Source organism: Ambystoma mexicanum, chromosome 1q, assembly GCF_040938575.1.
Source record: "Ambystoma mexicanum isolate Mex_15411 chromosome 1q, UKY_AmexF1_1, whole genome shotgun sequence".
In the NCBI taxonomy this organism is placed as follows: domain Eukaryota; kingdom Metazoa; phylum Chordata; class Amphibia; order Caudata; family Ambystomatidae; genus Ambystoma; species Ambystoma mexicanum.
The window spans coordinates 1,405,578,766-1,405,597,118 of record NC_090922.1 but is presented as its reverse complement, the minus strand read 5'-3'; the positions used below and the strand labels follow the sequence as shown (position 1 = coordinate 1,405,597,118).

The 18,353-nt window shown below is 45.9% G+C and overlaps 1 protein-coding gene across 1 annotated transcript in view; it reads right to left on the bottom strand.

Annotated features, from left to right (window-relative positions):
• The window catches only part of LOC138548282 (vitamin D3 hydroxylase-associated protein-like), a 746,809-nt gene that overhangs the window by 41,801 nt on the left and 686,655 nt on the right, over nt 1-18,353 (bottom strand). Inside the window, exon 13 of the mRNA XM_069642265.1 lies at nt 7,755-7,863. Within this exon, the coding sequence (XP_069498366.1) occupies nt 7,755-7,863 (109 nt within the window). The remainder of the gene's footprint in view (nt 1-7,754; nt 7,864-18,353) is intronic.

The window sequence follows — 18,353 nt, the reverse complement described above, 5'->3', positions numbered from 1 at the left end:
CTTCCACCATTGCCCTTCCCCATTCCCATTTTTGGCCCATAGGGCTCAATGGGAATGGGGAAGGCGCTAATTACGGTGCCGTAATTAGCTCCATGGGTCCCTTTGCGGGTTGGTTTTTAACACCTGCAAAAAGCAGCCGTTAAATCCCACAACCCGCAAAGGGACCTCGTAGTAAGGCGGTAAGGATTTACCGGTACCGGTATTTCACCGGTACCGTTAAATCCTTACCGCCATCCGTGTAATGAGGCCCTTAAGGTCTATTGTATAGACTGGTCTGTTCTGTCCTTAGAACACACAATAGAAACTGCGTTGCTTTGCACAGGTATGAATGATTTTGTTTTTGATTTTTGAATGTGAATGAAATATTAGGAGATGAATGTTGAGAGACAATGGTTTTTGATTGGTGTGGTGTTTTTTGATATTTCAGATTTTAACAATTGTTCAACTAATGAATCTTGTATTTGTACACATCTTTTTATGTGTCGCTAGTTTTGACTATATAAACAAGAAAATAAAACAATGAAAATAGCAATGCCTTGTCTATACATTATTATGCATAACAACAACAACCTTCCCGTGGAAGGGATTGGTTGGTAGTTCTTGTGTTAGTTACACATTATAAATGGTTTGAGGGCGGTACTTGTCCCTTGACAACCTGTACCCTTTGTATGGGGTAGAGTAAAATATGCAGGTTCGAATTCAAAATGATAGAGGTGATTATCCCTAGGCCAGAGGACACTTCCAACATTAGCTCGTCTAAGACCCTGCCTCCTTTAGCAAGCAAATCTGCCTACAATTGCCTTCCCCCTACAATTACCTTCCCCCTTATCTAATCACACCCTACAGAGCACGCTACAGTTAAATGCTACAGGTTTACCTAATCTTCCTCACAGCTGTTGAGGTGAGAAAGTCTAACCTGAGGCTTTACCAAGCAAGGGTGGAAGTATCCTGCTTCCTCCAAGTACAGGAGGAGGGAAAGGTTCTCAGCATGCTTTGACAAAGAGTGTGATGTAGGATGGGTAACTTAAAACCAGAACTGGCTATTACTTGACACCAGAATAGTTGCATTTGAATTAGAGGTTTTCCTAGTATCCATTTTGTAGTTGGATAGGACACTGCCTTTAGAGGTGAGAAAGCATTGGATATGCAAATGAGTTTTCCAATCAATACATTTAAATAAAACCCCATTGTTGCTGTAGTCGAATTTCCAGGTTAACCACCCAATTCCCTGTACTCTGTTAGTAGGGATATGGTCATTATTGACAACAAACATCTGTATGATATAAGACCACTCCCTTTCTGACAAATGTGCACATGCAGAAACTGGGTAGGAGAATCTCATTTTATCTCTCATTGGGGGACATTAGAAGGGGCCTTTGTATGGTTTATGTGACCAATCTACATTTAAGCTGCTATATTGTTTAATTGTGCACAGCAGAGGTGTACATGTACCCACCATATGAACACCAGTAATTATGTCATGCACAGACCAAGTCCAAGGTCTCAGGTGCGACTATTGACACCACTGTTTACCTACAGAGCATGTGTGGAATATGTGTGTTCAGCAGAGAACACTTTCCTGCAGAGAAGACACCTGCAAAATGATGAACAAATCAGGAGAGTCCACGCTATTAGATAGTATTTTGTCATAAGGAGGGTTATTAGTAATCAAACTTTTGACCTCATTTTGACCACCATTGGAAGATCAAACACCCAGCCACCAATAATATGATCAGGTTATAATATTGAACTGCAGGTGATACAACACCTCACTTCAAAGAACTTCATGCCATATTCCTTCAGTTTCTAACTACGGTAATAAAGCATATTAGTTTTGTCCAATGCAATATTGCTAAATATATTAACCCAGGAGGAAGCAAGGCTTAAGTCAGCTCTGCCAGGATTCATACATGTCAAGTGCAGGCTTGTACCATGTCAGATGCAAATCTTCCAAACCCATGCATATACCTTCTTTCCTCTGGACAACTTGACCACAATATTCCGACAGAACTTGCCACCTGTGTCATCCCAGAGACTGCTGTTAAACGAGTTAATGCTTCAACACATTTAGAAGAGATAGCTTTGGGAAAAACCTCTGCTTCGCTAACCAGCTGGTCTGACAACCTATTCACAGATACATGCATGTATCTACTGGTTTGTCTACTTTTGGGGATTATGCATTCAAGTCTCTCCCTAACTCACTATCTGGTCAAGAATACAATCACAATCATCAATCCAAGAGGCCAGGCATGGGCAAAAAAATAAATAAAATACTAACCCAAACTAGTAAACCTCGACTTTCCTCGTACACTTCTCACACAGGTACAGGCACAACCACTTCTCCGCACAGCAACCCACACGAACTTTGCCATACCGCAATAACGGACAAACAACACATAACCCATATCAACAGCACATGGGGACTCTCACGGATCCAATAACTGCACTCAAGCTCAGAGCACAGTGAAATCCGAACTGAAGCTGCCAACAGAACATCACAGCTCTCGCTCTCCTACTCCACCTACCCCCTACTAATCACCCAACCCCCACTTTTTCAGATCTACCAGAGCGCCTGGGGATCACTTCCGGTTCCAAAAAAAACATTTTGGGGCAGCAGTATCTTCCGATAAAAAGACAGAGCTCTCCACTCCAGCAGGGATTCCATGGATTATAAACCCAACTCACATCTAATGATGGCTATAGGGACCCCTTATTAAGAGCAAACACACTGTGCCAAATAGATGCCTACAGTGTATGCCATTTATACTCCTTGATAGAAAGAATCTCTGGGATACATCAAGGCTGGTGTTATTATTCCCTTGTAATATTTAATAATCAGCATACGAGAGAATCTCCCATATTTGGAGTTGAGCCTATTCAGCTGGGCAATTAAGGGCTCAGATTTATCGGTTAAGGTGTCAAAGTGTACACCTTTATGGGTTTTATTATAAATTGTGTACCCCAGGTATTATGTAATGGTCAACCCATTGTAAGCTCTCCACTGCCAGTTTCTAAACACATTTTCTCCCAACCCTTTTGCTGGTACATATCATGATCTTTGTCTTAGTTATGTTCATTTCCAAATGATTTTCCCTCATATATCCCTTCAAGGTACAGGGTCTGGTACAAAAGGACCAGGTCATCATCATACATCATGTATTAGATCGGGTCGAAACCAAGAAGGGGAAGCCAAGCAGTCAGGTTTTGAAGATAATCCTTTAAATCAGACAAATAAAAATTGAAAATGAAGAGGGCAAGGACACATCACTCTCGAACGCCCCAATGTGTTTCCACTGCGCTCGACAGGTGGCCCTTACCATCCAACCAAACTCGAACCTTAGTGTCTGTATGTAGAGCGACAAGGATATCAACAAAAGCCTTTGGCACACCTCTAGCTCATTTTAAACCAGAGTTTAGAGCTGTCGGCTTTATCAAAAGCCACAGTGAGATCCACATGCACCAAATAGAGATTACTGTTGATCTTCGACTGCTTTTTCAGAAGAAGCAAGAGTATGAAACTGTTGAGTTGGGTTCCCAGGACCTTTCTGAACCCAGATTGCTCAACATCCAGACCCGAGGTACTGTTAGTCCATCCGAGAAGATCCGACAGGAGTATCATAGAGAAGATCTTACTCCCGACATTAAGAGGGGAGATGGGACAATAGTTGTTAGCATTGTCTGTGTCGTCCTTTTTGAGAAATTGGATTCAAATGGCAAGCCTTCCACAACCTGGGAATAATCCTAGTCGCAAGAATGTTTTGAAAGAGCGTTGAAAAGGATTCCCGCCCACAACATGTTCCCCTTCATGACAAGAGTTGACAGATCACCAGAGCCTGGAGCCACAGAGGTGTTAATTCGCCTCAATAAATATACCACATCCGTGGCTGACACATTGAGGACACAAGTTGTGGCAAGATCAGGGCGCTGGCCTTCAACAACAGAACTAACTCCTGGCAGGGTATAAAGATGAGTCAGGTAATCCAGCCACGCGGATTCCAGGACTGGATTCATCTGTTTGTCCTCCTGAGTGGACCTATCCCACGTTCATCAGAACCCAAAAAGTCTGGTAATTCCTGGAGCACAATGCCCTTAACATGGATTTCCCATTAATTTGTTAAATCTTCATTTTGCTCTGTTTCTGCCAGCTACGGTTTCCGTGTTTCAGGGCCTTAGTCCTGATCAAAACATCACCACCGTCTAGGTTTCTCTTCAGCCAGAACATCTGCTCCCTTAATTCCCTTTTCCTATCCCCGGACTCTTTTCCTATCTCCCGTCTCTTTGTGCAAATGAGCCATATTGCGCCTCAATGCTGAGCACGCAGTCCAGGGACTAGGATCCTGAAAGAAGTCACCAAACTTTGAGGGGAAAAGAAGTCGGGGGATCATCCAGTCCCATTTCCTCCGAGACACACATAATGTCGTTATTAAATGTCTCAGACTTAAGGGGGCATCCATATAATTCTATTGCCCGTCCGGTTCACCAGCACCCCCTGAGCCAGGGTCCTTTCCCTTCCCAACCTCTTGGAATCAAAAGTGACCCTATTAATAAACAGTCACTGACCTCAGATTAAACAATATTAAAGGCAGTACAATTCTCCCCGATGGATTGGGAGGAGAAGATTAAATCAATCATAGAAGTAGATGCCCCTCTTTGCCAGGAATAACCCGGCCTATCACAACTGCTTGCGGATGACCGAAGATTCCGACAACAACGATCCCAGGTTTTCATCAAGTCACACATCTTCAGCCATTTGAGGAGAACCATCTCCGGTTCCGGAAGCACCTCAAAACCTTCCTCTTTGCTTCAGCTTTCTCTCCCTCTCTCCCCTGCTAAAATCACTGAACCTGCACTGAATCTGCAACTGGGTCACTCACCGATCTCGGTCCTTGGCCCAGCCACTCTTCCCTGCACTGCCTACCTGCACTATGGGACTGTCTCTGTATCCTACAGCCCCTTCTCCCGGCACTTACCTTGCACTTGCCACCAGCTGGCCCTATTATTTATGTTGTATTCTACTAACCATGTACTGCTCTCTCCTTGCACTTGCCACCAGCTGGCCCTATTATTTATCTTGTATTTTACTAACCATGTACTGCACTTTCCCCTCTCCCCTTCCCCTTGCACTTTTCCCAGTCCCCCTACCCTTGCACTTGCGCGATCTGAATGACACCTGGCCTAGTAGGATCGTTGTATGTTCTCCCCTTGTTCCCCCCCTGCCTCGTCGCGCCTTGCAACACTTGTGTATAGGCACGTTACAAATGTCATATCATATCAAGTTTACATTGTCATACACCTGCACCAGGGAATTCAGAACACAATTCAAGGCTTGTATTGAGGACCCTCCAGGTATTTCTGGGGTATGATAGTTCATATGGACCCATGTCTTCCCCCAGTGCAAAACCCACTTCCGATTGAAAGTCATCCTCGGCTAAGGGTGCTAAAGCGGTTGGACCAAAAAAGATCAGGCGATTTCTCCAAGGAATCACATAATAGAGCAGCCGGAACAGGGTTTGGATCGTAGTTTCTCTGGGCAGGGAAAGATTCCAAATCAGAACTCAACACCAGATCCGACTGGTTCCCCAATCTCGAGGTGTACAGACAGCACTGGCGACACTCCCTGAAATGCCCTCTGATCCTCGAGGCTTAAAGGACTGAATTATGCTTCCCCACAGCTGCACTACACCGTTTCTGTTTTTTTGGGCCACCTGTGCATAAGTTGGATTTTCCCAAAGAATCTTGTGATTTTTTCATCCACCGATCCCTTCGCCAAGCAAGGGACTTGCTCTGCCCCAAACCAATCAAGGCGGCCAGGGGCGTACTGCTATCTCCATTTGTGCCCAGTCTCCTATTTGAAACAGGATCATTTGGCATAGTTGTTTGTTGCAAGAGCCGCAACAGCACCTGCACAACACTTTGTTGGCACTTTGCAGCGCAAATGGTGTTAAGAAAGGTCCTCCTCCGAGCCGGGAGATGCGGCATAGATGGAAATAGTAAAAGGACTCTCCGCAGATTTTTAAAAACAGAGTCGCAGCACACAGAGTGCACCATGCAACGTTAGCGCCTTCCAACTTTACGATCGCTCCGGTAATTGTTTCTCAATTGTTTGTAACAAGTGCCCCCTGCCGTAATTGCACTTTCACAGCACTTCACCATGTGTATATATAAAGCAATGTGGTTTCATATTATTAAACGGCAGCAGTGTTTACAACTATCCATGGGAACATGTATTCCTGTCTTAAGAGATTACACTTGAAATGACTCCCTTGAAAAAAGGAATAAAGATACAGGCCAGTTGAGTAGCACGTATCTAAACTAAACTTATCTAGAGTTACAAACCAGTCTGCCGAAAAGCCAGCCCCCAGAATCCAACCAGCAAAAACAATATCTTCCCAGACACTGATCATGTCCTGGCAGCTTGCAGGTTCTATGGGAATGATGATTACATACCAAAGATCTTCCTGTGGCTACTTCTGTTGGAGCCACCTCTCCCTTCCAAAATTGCACTCCCCGGCCAGGTCACCTTTCTGGAACAGTTGGCACAGTCACACTGCCCACACACATCCCAATGATGCCATGCCATTATATACAGTAGATCTATGTGATGGCCAATTTCTTTCAGTACAAATCAGGTTTGATGTACCAAAGCCATGTGTACAGTGTACGATTATTCAATTGTTTGTCCAAATCCAGGCCCCGAGGGCCGGATCCATGTCGGTTTTTCAAGATACCCGCATTAATATTCATGAGATACATTTGCATTCTAAATGTATGCACATTGTTCCTCATGAATATTAATGAGCGATATCCTGAAAACCCGTCAGCGTCCCATGTGGGTTGTCCAACTCCGGTCCTTGAGGGCCAGGATCCTGACAGGTTTTCAGGATATCCCTCATTAATAATGATGTGGAAAAATTGGCACACATTTGGAATCATTGTATGCAAAGTTATCTCATGAATATTAAAGAGGGGGATCCTGAAAACCCAACAAGGATCCAGCCCTCAAGGCCTTGAGTTGGACAACCCTGATAATGATTACATGAAGGAGTGGTTTCATAGTTTCTTATGTGCACATTTGAAATGTGTATGTAGCTTTATAACTATGGGTATGTTTTACCTTTCAGAGGTTGGTGTGCGTTTTGGGTCGTACACAGCAGAGGTATACGTGTATCCACTATATGGACGGCAGCTATTAAGAAATCAGACATGTAACCACCGAAAATATGCAGAAAGTGGGTCTTTTTAGCAGTCCATGAATTCTTTTAGAAAACCACATTCACTTTGGGGTAAACACAAAAAGGTTCACAAGTGTGCAACTTTTTAGATGGCATTATGTCACACGGCGCCCATGACAGCTCACACTTGACAGCTCAACCCCTGCTGCCGCGAGGTAAGCAAGGACAAGCTTAAGGGAGAGTCGAACTGCTAATTTAGCACCTGCTGCCATGTTCTGAACACTCACCACGTGGTTCAAGGCTGACCATGTTGAACTCAGTGCTTTCAACCTAAGCAACTTCAAATGGATTACACGAGCAGACCGTTATAAATAAACATCTTGTAACAGTGTACCTAATTAAGGAATGGCATACTACGCATCATGCCCATACTACTTGCACATTTGTACAACTGAGGATATTTTTTATTGAATTCATTGTGACCGATGCAGACAAGCATTCAAGTAAAATGAGACCAAGTGAGTAAGGACTACAACATGGAATACAGGATTCATATTTTGGTAATCTCATTCGCAACCTTACCTAACAGGTGTGCTGACATCCCAATATTGAAAGCAGGACCCACGACGGGACAGAGGATGACATCCAACTCCAGCCTGTTCCATTCTGAAATAAATGCGTGGCAGTAATCCTGCATCAAATAAAAAATGGTAGGTGGTGAAGAAAGACTCAACACACTATGCGTTGCTTTGTTAACTAATATTCCTATTGCCATTTTCTAATGCTGCGTGGTTGCGCTATCCATTATGGAAATTAAAAGAGAACAAAAGGTCTACAAATAAGAGTTAATTAGTACAAGTATGGGACTTTTTCAGTAGGTGAAAATTCCATTTCCACTTAATCACGTGCACCCGTGTACCTTCCTTTTTCTCTTATTTTAGACATCTCTGAACCTTTGACTTAAGTCCAGAACCACTGTCCTTTTAAACAGATTTGCATTCTAAAAGTAGAGCTTGGATTTAATAAAAACATTAATTGCACATTTAACTCTTGGTGTCACGACGGTGTCAGTGGACCACCAATTGTATTTGGAACTCAATATTCCCCGGACAATACCTATTCATATTTTTGTTTTACCTTCTGTTTGCAACACTTTGGAACTTCTTTATTTAATTTCACAAACTACATATGCCATAATGCACCGTATGATAGTTGTCATTCCCTGGCTATTCCTATGCAGCATTAAAAGAACCACAATCCCTAGAAGTCTTAGAGATCAGTGTTGCTTTCCCTTTCCCAGCACCAGGGAGGGGGAAGGCAGATTATCTTCAGGTGTGGTGTTCTAGGTGCTGATAATGAGCCTGCTTCAACATGGGACAGGGTAGAATTTAAGCAGCTGCCTGCAAGAGCACAGGGCTTGTGCACTGAGTCTTCTCCCAGTCCCTTGTGCTTTGATCCTTGGATTTCTGCTGGGTCCTGTTGCTTCCTGAACCTGCTCCTGTTCCAGTGCCTTGTGCTCTCTGCCTTGCCGTCCTACTACTCTGCCTGCTCTCCCCTGCCTTCTGCCCTCCACCACTGAGCTTCCTGCACTGCAGCCCTGCTCCACTGCTTGCAGTCCTCGGTTCCCTGTCTGCAGCCCCTTGCTCTGTTCCACCAATTATCTTGCTCCCTGTCTGCAGTTCCTTTTTCTAGGCCCATTAGATTCAAGTCCTGAGATTCCATGTTATCCGTCTGCATTCCTGCCCTTGTTATTCCAGCCCATAGTTACCGTTCCTGGTCTATAGTTCAGTCCGCTTTTCCTTGATTCCGTTCCTTATTGTCTTGTCTGAAGTTTCAGTGTCCTATACCATTGCACTTAGATTATTTTCATCTTGCTTTTCTTCTTTCATTCCTGGTCTCTGTCCTGAACGTTGCTTACCTTGACTTCCTTTTCTTCCCTGGACATTTCTGTTACTGTTCTTGTCCTCACTTGTGTAATTCCTTTGTTCAGAGTTTGGCTGCTGGGTTTCCCAGCAGGCAATCTCTTCCCCTTTCCTTTGTCATATTTCAATATTGTACCTTGCGCCCTATTGTTAACAGTGTGCTGGTTCCTGCTTCAGGGTGCAGTCATTGTTCAGTACATGATGGATCCGTACAGGCTTCAGTCTTGTGAGTACTGTTTCCTTGTTTGTGCCTGAGGGCCCAGACACAGACACCCACTGCTTCTGCTCCTTTCCATGAGCATTCAAAATGGAGCCCTATAACAGTAACCAGCTCAGAAGGCTAGAGTTTCACCAGACCCTCTGGGAAACTCTTCCCCCATTCTGTGTACACCTCAAGTGGGAGCATAAAGTTTTTGCCTTAATTGTACTCCTGTACTCTTTCTGTTTGCCGTCTTTATTGCCTGTAGTGCATGCAAATCCTTTGTCTGCAGGATTCCTTACACGCTTGTCTCTTGTGTGCTTTTCTCCTCTCGGCTTTGTGGGCACGTTTCTGCCCGCAAGCCCCTGACACTTGGTCCACCATTGAAAGCAATGGTATGTCATCCATCCCCATGAAAAGTGTGTCATAGGATATCTGAGGTTCCAATGATGTCTCTCCTCCTGGCTACTTGACCGAGTCTATGGCTTTTACCCGGAAATAGTTTCTGGCAATGGAGGAACAAGAAAGGCAATGAACATATGGGCAATGGACATATCAAGAATAGTACACCATTGTTATTTAGATACCACCATTACATGAAAGTACAGAAGAAGAACCAGACCAAAGCACAAGATGCCTACTCATTTAGATGGACTGGAAAATGCGGGCCAATTTTGGAGTGTCGCAGAATTGGAAAGAACGGCCTACACATCAGAAGTTCAGAGCTGTACCAATTAGAGCTGGAATTCGATCATATTTTGGTGACTCCATTTATGTGGGAGAAGCATTGATTATTTCGTAAATTTTCTGCCAATTCTTATTTTGAAAAAAAATGACCTCCATTCAGTGCCTTTCAATAGCGTATAGTTTGTATAGCATGTTTGATTCTCCTTTTTAGAAATAATTTAAGGGTTATTGTTTAACATTATATTTGCCCCACTCAAAGAGTCACACAAAGCCAGGTGTGGCGAGTAATAGCCTCTTGTTAGGCAGAAACCTGTGCAGTTCCCTCTGCGACCACTGCAAAAGGTTTAGGACTACAGGTGTTTGGCAGTAAACCCACTTGGTAGCAGTCTGTACCACACAGATTCACTGTTGGTAGCTGTGGCTGAGCAGTCAGACTTCCCTCAAGAAGAGTTAAGCAGTATGTGGAGTATACAAGATAGGGCAATTCTTCACAGGAAGATAAGCAAACACGCAGCGAGGCTCAGTGTAAAGATATTAAGGTATTTATTTATAACAAAACATCTATATAAAAACACTATGGTACTATCACGGCAAACAAATCAAATAAAATTACTCTACGAAGAAGAAACGATCAATCCCCCTAGCAATATTTCGACAAGTCTAGGTTTTACCGGCACCACTTATTTACAGACAGAGGTGTATGCCTCAACCTAGATGGCACTCTAATATTAGTTAGGACGGGGGAGAAAAATAGGCAGGTTACGAAATCAACACAGTTCAATACTTCACGGGAAAAATGCAGGGCAAGAAGGCAAGAACCACAATAGATCATAAAGTTCAGAGGCCAGGCCCACTCGGAAAGACGCAAGGCGATATGTCCAGAAAGTCTCTAGTGGAAATGCGTTCGAGTCTTTGTAGCAAATTGTTATCGGCAGATTGAACCAGTTCAGAACAATACGTGAGAAAGCTTGGAGGCGACCCAACGGAAAGGAGAGGATTAAGACACCTCACTCGAACCGATTGAAAGGGAAGCCAGGCGGACACGGTACCCTGTTGTGGAGGGCAGCTCCGGTGGGGGCAGTTGTTCCTGGTGGTGGATGCACGTCGGGTCTTTGCCAAGAGTAGAGATGTTCTCGTCGTTGAAAAAAAGTGAAGTCCGGTGCACCACCAGGGAAGAGACCAGCCGCGGTGTGCTCCGTCACAAGGCACCACCTTTTGGTCGCGGTACAGGGGTAGTGGCTATCCGGTTGTCGGGGTGCTACGCACAGGCAATTGGACCACTGCGTCCTGAGGCGAGTAAAAAGCAAAGGGGACTGGTTGTTCCCACCAGTCAGGGGAAGAGACTCTCCGGCAGTGAGATCTCCTCTGTCGTCGGGAAGTGGAGAGTCGATTCCGTAGGGCTCCACCGGAGGTGTTGTTGTGCAGGTCGGCTCAGCGTTACCCTCGTCGGATTCTTAGGTCCTGTGGTGACATCTGAAGATCCAGTCCCAAAAGCCCTGCTTTTATGCAGAAAACCCCCATTCATTCAGCCTAGCTGTCAATCAACACATGCTAAGTGGTGAGCGGGGAGGCTCACCACTTGGGCCAATCACTCCAGAGTGCGACCGGAGTTGGCAAGGTAACTCGGTCCAGGGTGCCTAAACCCCCTCCAACACCCCTGTGGTAACCCAGACAGAATGGCACCACTTTGGAGGGTCTCTGTACAGAGCCCGCCAAAAGTGGAACAAAGGGCTCAACCTTTGGTTTAGGAGTCACAGAGACGAACACAGACGCCATTTTACAAACCGAGTTCTGGCAGAAAATACCATCCGATAAAATTATTTAAGATAAGTAGACCGGTGGTACGTTAGAGATTAACGAGAAAAAGTATCAATCTCCAACAATGGGACGAATCCCATAGGGTTATGTTCGGGGTCGAACATAACAAGTAGTTTCCACTGCCACCAGCCAAAACTCGACGAGGGGGGACGCGACAGTGCCCCCTCGAATAACAGATCCAGGAGTAATCGAATTACCCCTACTAGTACGTCCACAATACGATGGTTTGTACTAGTTCTGCTAGTAAATTTAGGTCTAGTAAAGCCAATGGGGACTTTACATGCCCGGGGAGACAGTAGTCAGTCCCCGGGTATGGAGTCTAGGGTGGGGGTCCGCTAGGACGCCCCAGTGCTACGGCACGTAGGGTGCGGTGTAACACACAGAGAAAAACATATGAGACCCTATGGAGTAAAACACCCCATAGCCCATAGAACACATTGACATTCAAAGGAATTACACACATACATGTCCAAGAGTGGGAGAAAAAGAGCCTCACTCTTGGCAGGATGGAAAAAACAAACTCCCGAAATCCAGCAAAGATGCTGGGGGACTCACTAGGTTAAGAAATTCAGCCTAAACAGAGAATTCTCCCTAACACTCGCCCCCCCCAGACTAAGGGACAGGAGGATTTAATCCACTCCTGGATGAATCTCATACCTCTAGTCGATGACATACATCCTAGAGAGACCATCAGCATTTTGGTGGTGACACCCTGACCTGTGCTCAATGGTGAAATCAAACCCTTGCAGGCAGATCGACCATCTCAATAGTTTTGGGTTTTCCCCTTTCATTTGCATTAACCATCTCAAGGGTTGGTGGTCAGTCTGAATGACAAAAGTAGAACCATACAAGTACGGCCTAAACTTCTTCAGAGCCCACACGATAGCAAAGCACTCTCTTTCGATTGTTGCCAACCTTGTTTCAGGATCCTTCAGCTTGTGGCTGATGAAGCAAACAGGGTGCTCCCTACCTTTCCCATCCAGTTGACTGAGTACGGCACCTATTCCTACATTTGAAGCATCTGTCTGCACAATGAAGTGTTGGCGGTAATCAGGAGCTCTGAGTACTGGGGCTTGGCAAAGAGCCTTTTTCAGGTTTTCAAAAGCCTGATTGCACTCCTCGTTCCATCTAACCTTCTTAGGAAATTTGGGCGAGGAGATGACATTCAGTGGAGAAGCTATGGTCCCATAGTTCTCTATGAAATTCCTGTAATACCCAGAAAGGCCTAGGAAGGCTCTCACTTGGGTTTGAGTAGTCGGTGTTGTCCAATTTTGCACAGCTTCAATCTTACTGAGCAAAGGCCTTATTTCTCCACCTCCTACCTCATGCCCAAGATAGACTACCTTACTCTGTCCAATTTGGCATTTACTCACCTTTATGGTCAGATTGGCTAGTCCAAGAGCCTGCAAAACATCTCTGAGGTGGGTTACATGTTCTTCCCAGGAATTGCTGAACACTGCGATGTCATCCAAGTATGCCATGCAGAAGTCCTCCATCCCATTCAGAACCTGGTTTACCATTCGTTGAAACGTAGCAGGTGCATTCTTTAATCTGAAAGGCATTACCTTAAACTGGTATAAGCCAACGGGGGTAGAAAATGCAGTTTTCTCATTGGCATGGTCTGGCAGGGCTATTTGCCAATAGCCTGACGTCAAGTCAAATGTGCCGAGGAACTTGGCGGCGCCAAGTTTATCCACCAACTCATCTGTTCTTGGCAAAGGGTGGGCATCAGTCTTGGTGACTGCATTAAGAGCTCTATAATCCACGCAGAATCTAAGTTCTTTAGATCCGGCCTTTGGTACTAACACAACTGGGCTAGACCATGGACTAGTAGAGGGCTCTATTACCCCGAGATCAAGCATCTTGCTGACCTCACCTTTGATGTGGGTTCGTACGTTTTCTGACATGCGGTATCCTCTGCTTTTGACTGGCAGACAGTCACCAGTGAGTATGTCGTGCTGGCCCCAAGGGGTCAAGCCTGGTGAAAGTGAGAACAGAGAGGCAAACTGATTCAACATAGATTTGCACTCTTCTTGTTGCTCGGGTGTCAGATTGGAGGAGAGATTTACTCCTTCAATTTTTTCATCTAAAGGTAAGCCTCTGAGGAGATCCGGAAGAGCTTCACTCTCTTCTTCTTCCTCGGATGATGCTAGAAGCAACGCTCCTACATCAGGTCTTGAGACATACGCTTTGAGGCGGTTGGTGTGGAAGACTGTCAGAGCCTCCTTGGGATTGCCCAAGTCCACTAGATAGTTGACCTCTCCGAGTTTACCCACAACTCTGAAGGGTCCCATCCACTGATCTTGCAAGGCCCTCTGCCTTGTTGGGATCATAACGAGAACGAGCTGGTCTTGAGCGAACTCAACCATGTTAGCCTTTTGATCGTGCCAGTGCTTGACCAATGCTTGTCCAGCTTTCAAGTTATCACTTGCTTCCGTCATCATGTGCGACATTCTCCTCCTGAGACCTATCACGTAGTCAGTCACTCTGACTGGCTTGGGGGAAGGAGCACTCTCCAACTCCTCCTTAATCAGGGCCAATGGACCTCTGACGGGATGACCATAGAGTAGTTCGAAGGGAGAGTAACCTACTCCCTCCTGAGGGACTTCTCTATAAGCAAAGAGAAGGCATGGCAGTAGAAGGTCCCACTTACGCTTAAGGGGTTCTTCTAAAGCACCTATCATGCTCTTCATGGTTCGGTTGAACCGTTCTACCAACCCATTGGTTTGTGGGTGGTAAGCCGTTCAGAACTTGTAAGTAACTCCACAGGTTTCCACATGGCTTTCATGTAGTTGGACATAAAGTTTGACCCCCCTGTCAGAGATTACTTCCTTAGGAAACCCGACCCTAGTAAAAATAACAAGGAGGGCCTTAGCAACAGTCAGAGCTGTAACAGTCCTCATAGGAATGGCCTCAGGATACCTAGTAGCAGGGTCTACGACAACAAGTATAAACCTGTTGCCTGAGGAGGTTGGAGGATCAAGGGGACCAACAATGTCAATCCCTACTCTCTCAAACGGGACTCCCACAACTGGGAGAGGCACTAAAGGTGCCACATTCTTGGAGCCAACCTTACCAGAGGTCTGGCAGGTGTGGCAGCTCCTGCAGTGTTTTTCTACTTCGGCCCCCATCTTTGGCCAATAGAAATAGAGAGAGAGTCTTTCCTTAGTCTTCTTGAAACTCAAGTGACCAGCCAAAGGAATCTCGTGGGCTAACTGCAAGAACTGTGGTCTGTTCTCTTGGGGTACTACAAGTCGTTTGTAGTCTACAGGCACAGACTCGGTCGGTTCACTGTAGAAGAGGCCATCTTCCCAGTGCAACCTGTATTTCCCAGGCTCTTGCCCTTCAGCCTGAGCTTCTGCCTGGTGGCGAAGACCTTCCAGAGTTAGACATTCCCTCTGTCCCTTACTGAAGTCTGCTCTGCTGGGTCCACCTTCTGCCAGTAAAGACTGCAGCTCAGGATGGTCAACAGGATCCAGATCTCCAATGAGTTCCTGGCCTTCCATTAGCTCTTCCTCAGAGTCTAATTCTACCACACAGGGTTGTACCTCCCTCTCAGCCTCGGCTGGAGGTGGAGTTACGGGTGTAACTTTGGACAACCGCGGGGAAGTCAGTGTTGGCTGCACTGGAATGCTGGCTGCGGGTTTCGGGATAGAAGTCTTAGGTTTCCCTTTCGCTTCTGATTTCTTGGAGACAGCGGCCGACAATTCCAGTGGAGCAGGAGTGATTTCTTTCTTCATCATCTCCTGGAGAGTACCGCGCATGGTCCTCTCTCTTGCAGGTCTGGTTAGCTCCTGTAACCATTTACTAGGAGGTCTGGGAGTATGCGATACAACTCCGAGAGTTTTCAAATCGTTACCCAACAGTACGCGTCCTGGTACCTCACTCTGTATGCTGACAGGTATCTTCACAGTCAAGTCGTTACACTGGATGAGGACTGGTAATTGGGGAAGCATCTGCACAGGCCCTCCAGCTAACTTGGTGAGGCGTTTGGGTGCCTTAGCAACATCCTCAGCCTGAAAAAACAATTTATCCACCACAGTTATGCTGGCCCCAGTGTCCCTAATGGCAGGAGTCTCCTGACCATTCACCTGGACACTGTCCTTATAATACCCTTTAGTATTATCGGGGATAGAATTATAGACATCTAAATTCTGTTGTTCCCACAACCCCAGAGATACTAAAGAAACGCTGGCTGAGACTCCAATGGGTTCGTCAGCTAGCAGTGGAAAGTTTCCACTTGCCATTTGGACTTCCTCCTCTGGAGCGAAGGCTAAGGAGACAAGCTGGACCCCTGAAGGTTTACCCTTACATCTGGGATCTCCTTTCACGTGGGCAGTCGAGCCACAATCAAAGCATTTACCGAATGATTTCTGGAATGGTGGCTTGTTCTGACCTCCTTCCGGTTTGGCACCAGAAGACACACTATTCTGCTGTGGTTTTCCTTGTGGCTTACCCTTCTGGTTTTGTTTGGGGCCCTCTTTGGAATTTGATTATTAGAATTCTCTTTTGAGTCTTTTTTAGCCTGTTTCCCCTCATACTTTTTCTGAGTTGCCCCAGAATCCTTATGAGTAGCCCTGTTGGCAACCCATAGGTCAGCAGCCCTAGCCAGCTTCCGGGAATCCAATTCCTTCGAATCAGCCAAGTGCTGTCTGAGCTCAGGAGAACAGGCATCATAAATAGACTCCAACATAAAAAGATTCCTCATACCCTCATAAGTGTTCACTTTGTAACCCTTAATCCATCCCTCTAAGTTTTTCAACCCTTCACTCACCCAGGTAGCCCAAGGGGTACCATCATGCTTTTTGAGGGTTCTAAACCTCTTAAGATACTGGGAAGGGGTCTTCCCGAATCTAGCTATCAAAGCTAGTTTCACACTTTCGTAATCCGTCTTATCCGCCTCCCCCAACTCCATTACCACATCAGTCGCAACAGGAGGGAGCCTAGAGAACAATGAGGGAAGTAAATCATTCCCGGTGATGTCCTGGAGCCCATGATTGTACTCAAACAGTTTCAACCAATCCAACACATCCAATCTCGGTTCATACATACCCACTAATTCCTTCGGCATCCGGGGTCTTTTGGGACTGGAGCTCCTAGAGGAACCAGAGGAGAGAGAAGCATTTTCCATAGACAACTTTTTCATCTCTAACTCATAATTAAGTTCTATTTCCCTGAGTCTTAACTCAGCTTGCTTCCGTTCAGCCTGGGTATTCATCCGTCTGAACTCGAGCTCTTGGTTTCGTTCAGATTGAGCCAAGAACCGTTTGTATTCTAATTCGAGCTTCATTTTTTCAAGTTCAAAATAAGCAGGGTTACTTGTGGGACCTGGTATGGGCCCCTGTCGGGGGGATATTCTGCCGGGGTCTGCTGGCCGTCCGCGGACCCCCGGGCAGGGAGGCCCCAACTCCTCCCTCGTATCCCAAAAATGAGTATGAGGCACACGCAAGAAGCAAGGTGGTTCTGCTGTTTATTAAAAAACGGCAGGGATGGGTCAAGGATCGTACGCGTCCGTCTGACTCCCTCTCCGTGGGGCTCGCAGGCCCTTTTTTACCTCGCTATGCAGCGCTACTCGCGTCACCTGGGAAAGTTAGCAAAAAACCTATCACCACTCTGGATTGGTTCCTCAAGTGGTAAGGTTAGTATAGCATACGTATGGAGAACGCTGTTAGTGGTTGAGGGTCAGTCAGGTGGTATACTTGGGTTGTCCCTTCAATTAGATACATTAACATTGTTACATGAAGACCCCTGAGGATTGGCTAATGTTAATGGCGTCAGTGATAAGTGCTCCATGTTCTGATTGGTCCACTCGCGAGCCCCCCAGTCTGGGACCATCATTGTTCCCAGCTCGCGGTGCACCTGTAATTTGCAACAATGTATAACTATGGGTATGTGCAGACAATGCGAGGATTTGTTCATATGCTGGAGGGCAGACTACTCCCACCACCGCAGATGTCCATTGGGTCGCTTCATTGTTGCTGCCTGTGTCTCAAAAAGGTGGGATCCAGGCGCCTCCTTCCTCCTGGGTCTGGCACCCTGTCAGGTTCGGCTTGGTCACGTGAGGAGAGACCGTGGTTGAGGCAGAATTCTGCACATTTAATATTGCATTTTCCACTGTGTGTCTGGCTCAGTTTGCAGGTGTGACCTTGGCTTCGGCTTGTGGCATACGAGTTTGCAACATTGTGCCCTTGACTGTCTGTTCTCGTCCGGCTCACTCTGCAGGGTCAGCAATTGTACTCTTGCTCGTTCAATGTTCATGGAGGCTCTTGCTTGCGGCCTACATGGGCCTGGTGCATAGGTGGGGATGTTTGATGCATGGCGCTTTAAGTTACGGTGTCATGTTGCTTTATCCCCAGTATCATGTCTTCGTTATATTTCATATTGCAATGTATGGGTTAGGAGAAGCGTCAGCAAGCATTTTAGATGAGTTTGTTGTGCGTCTTGCGTTTTTGCATTTTAAAACCTATGTGAAAAATAATAACAATGCGCGTCAGTGGGCGTGTCCGTCACCTATGTCATAGCACTGAATATGTCCTTCGTGTGGATTGGTGTGGG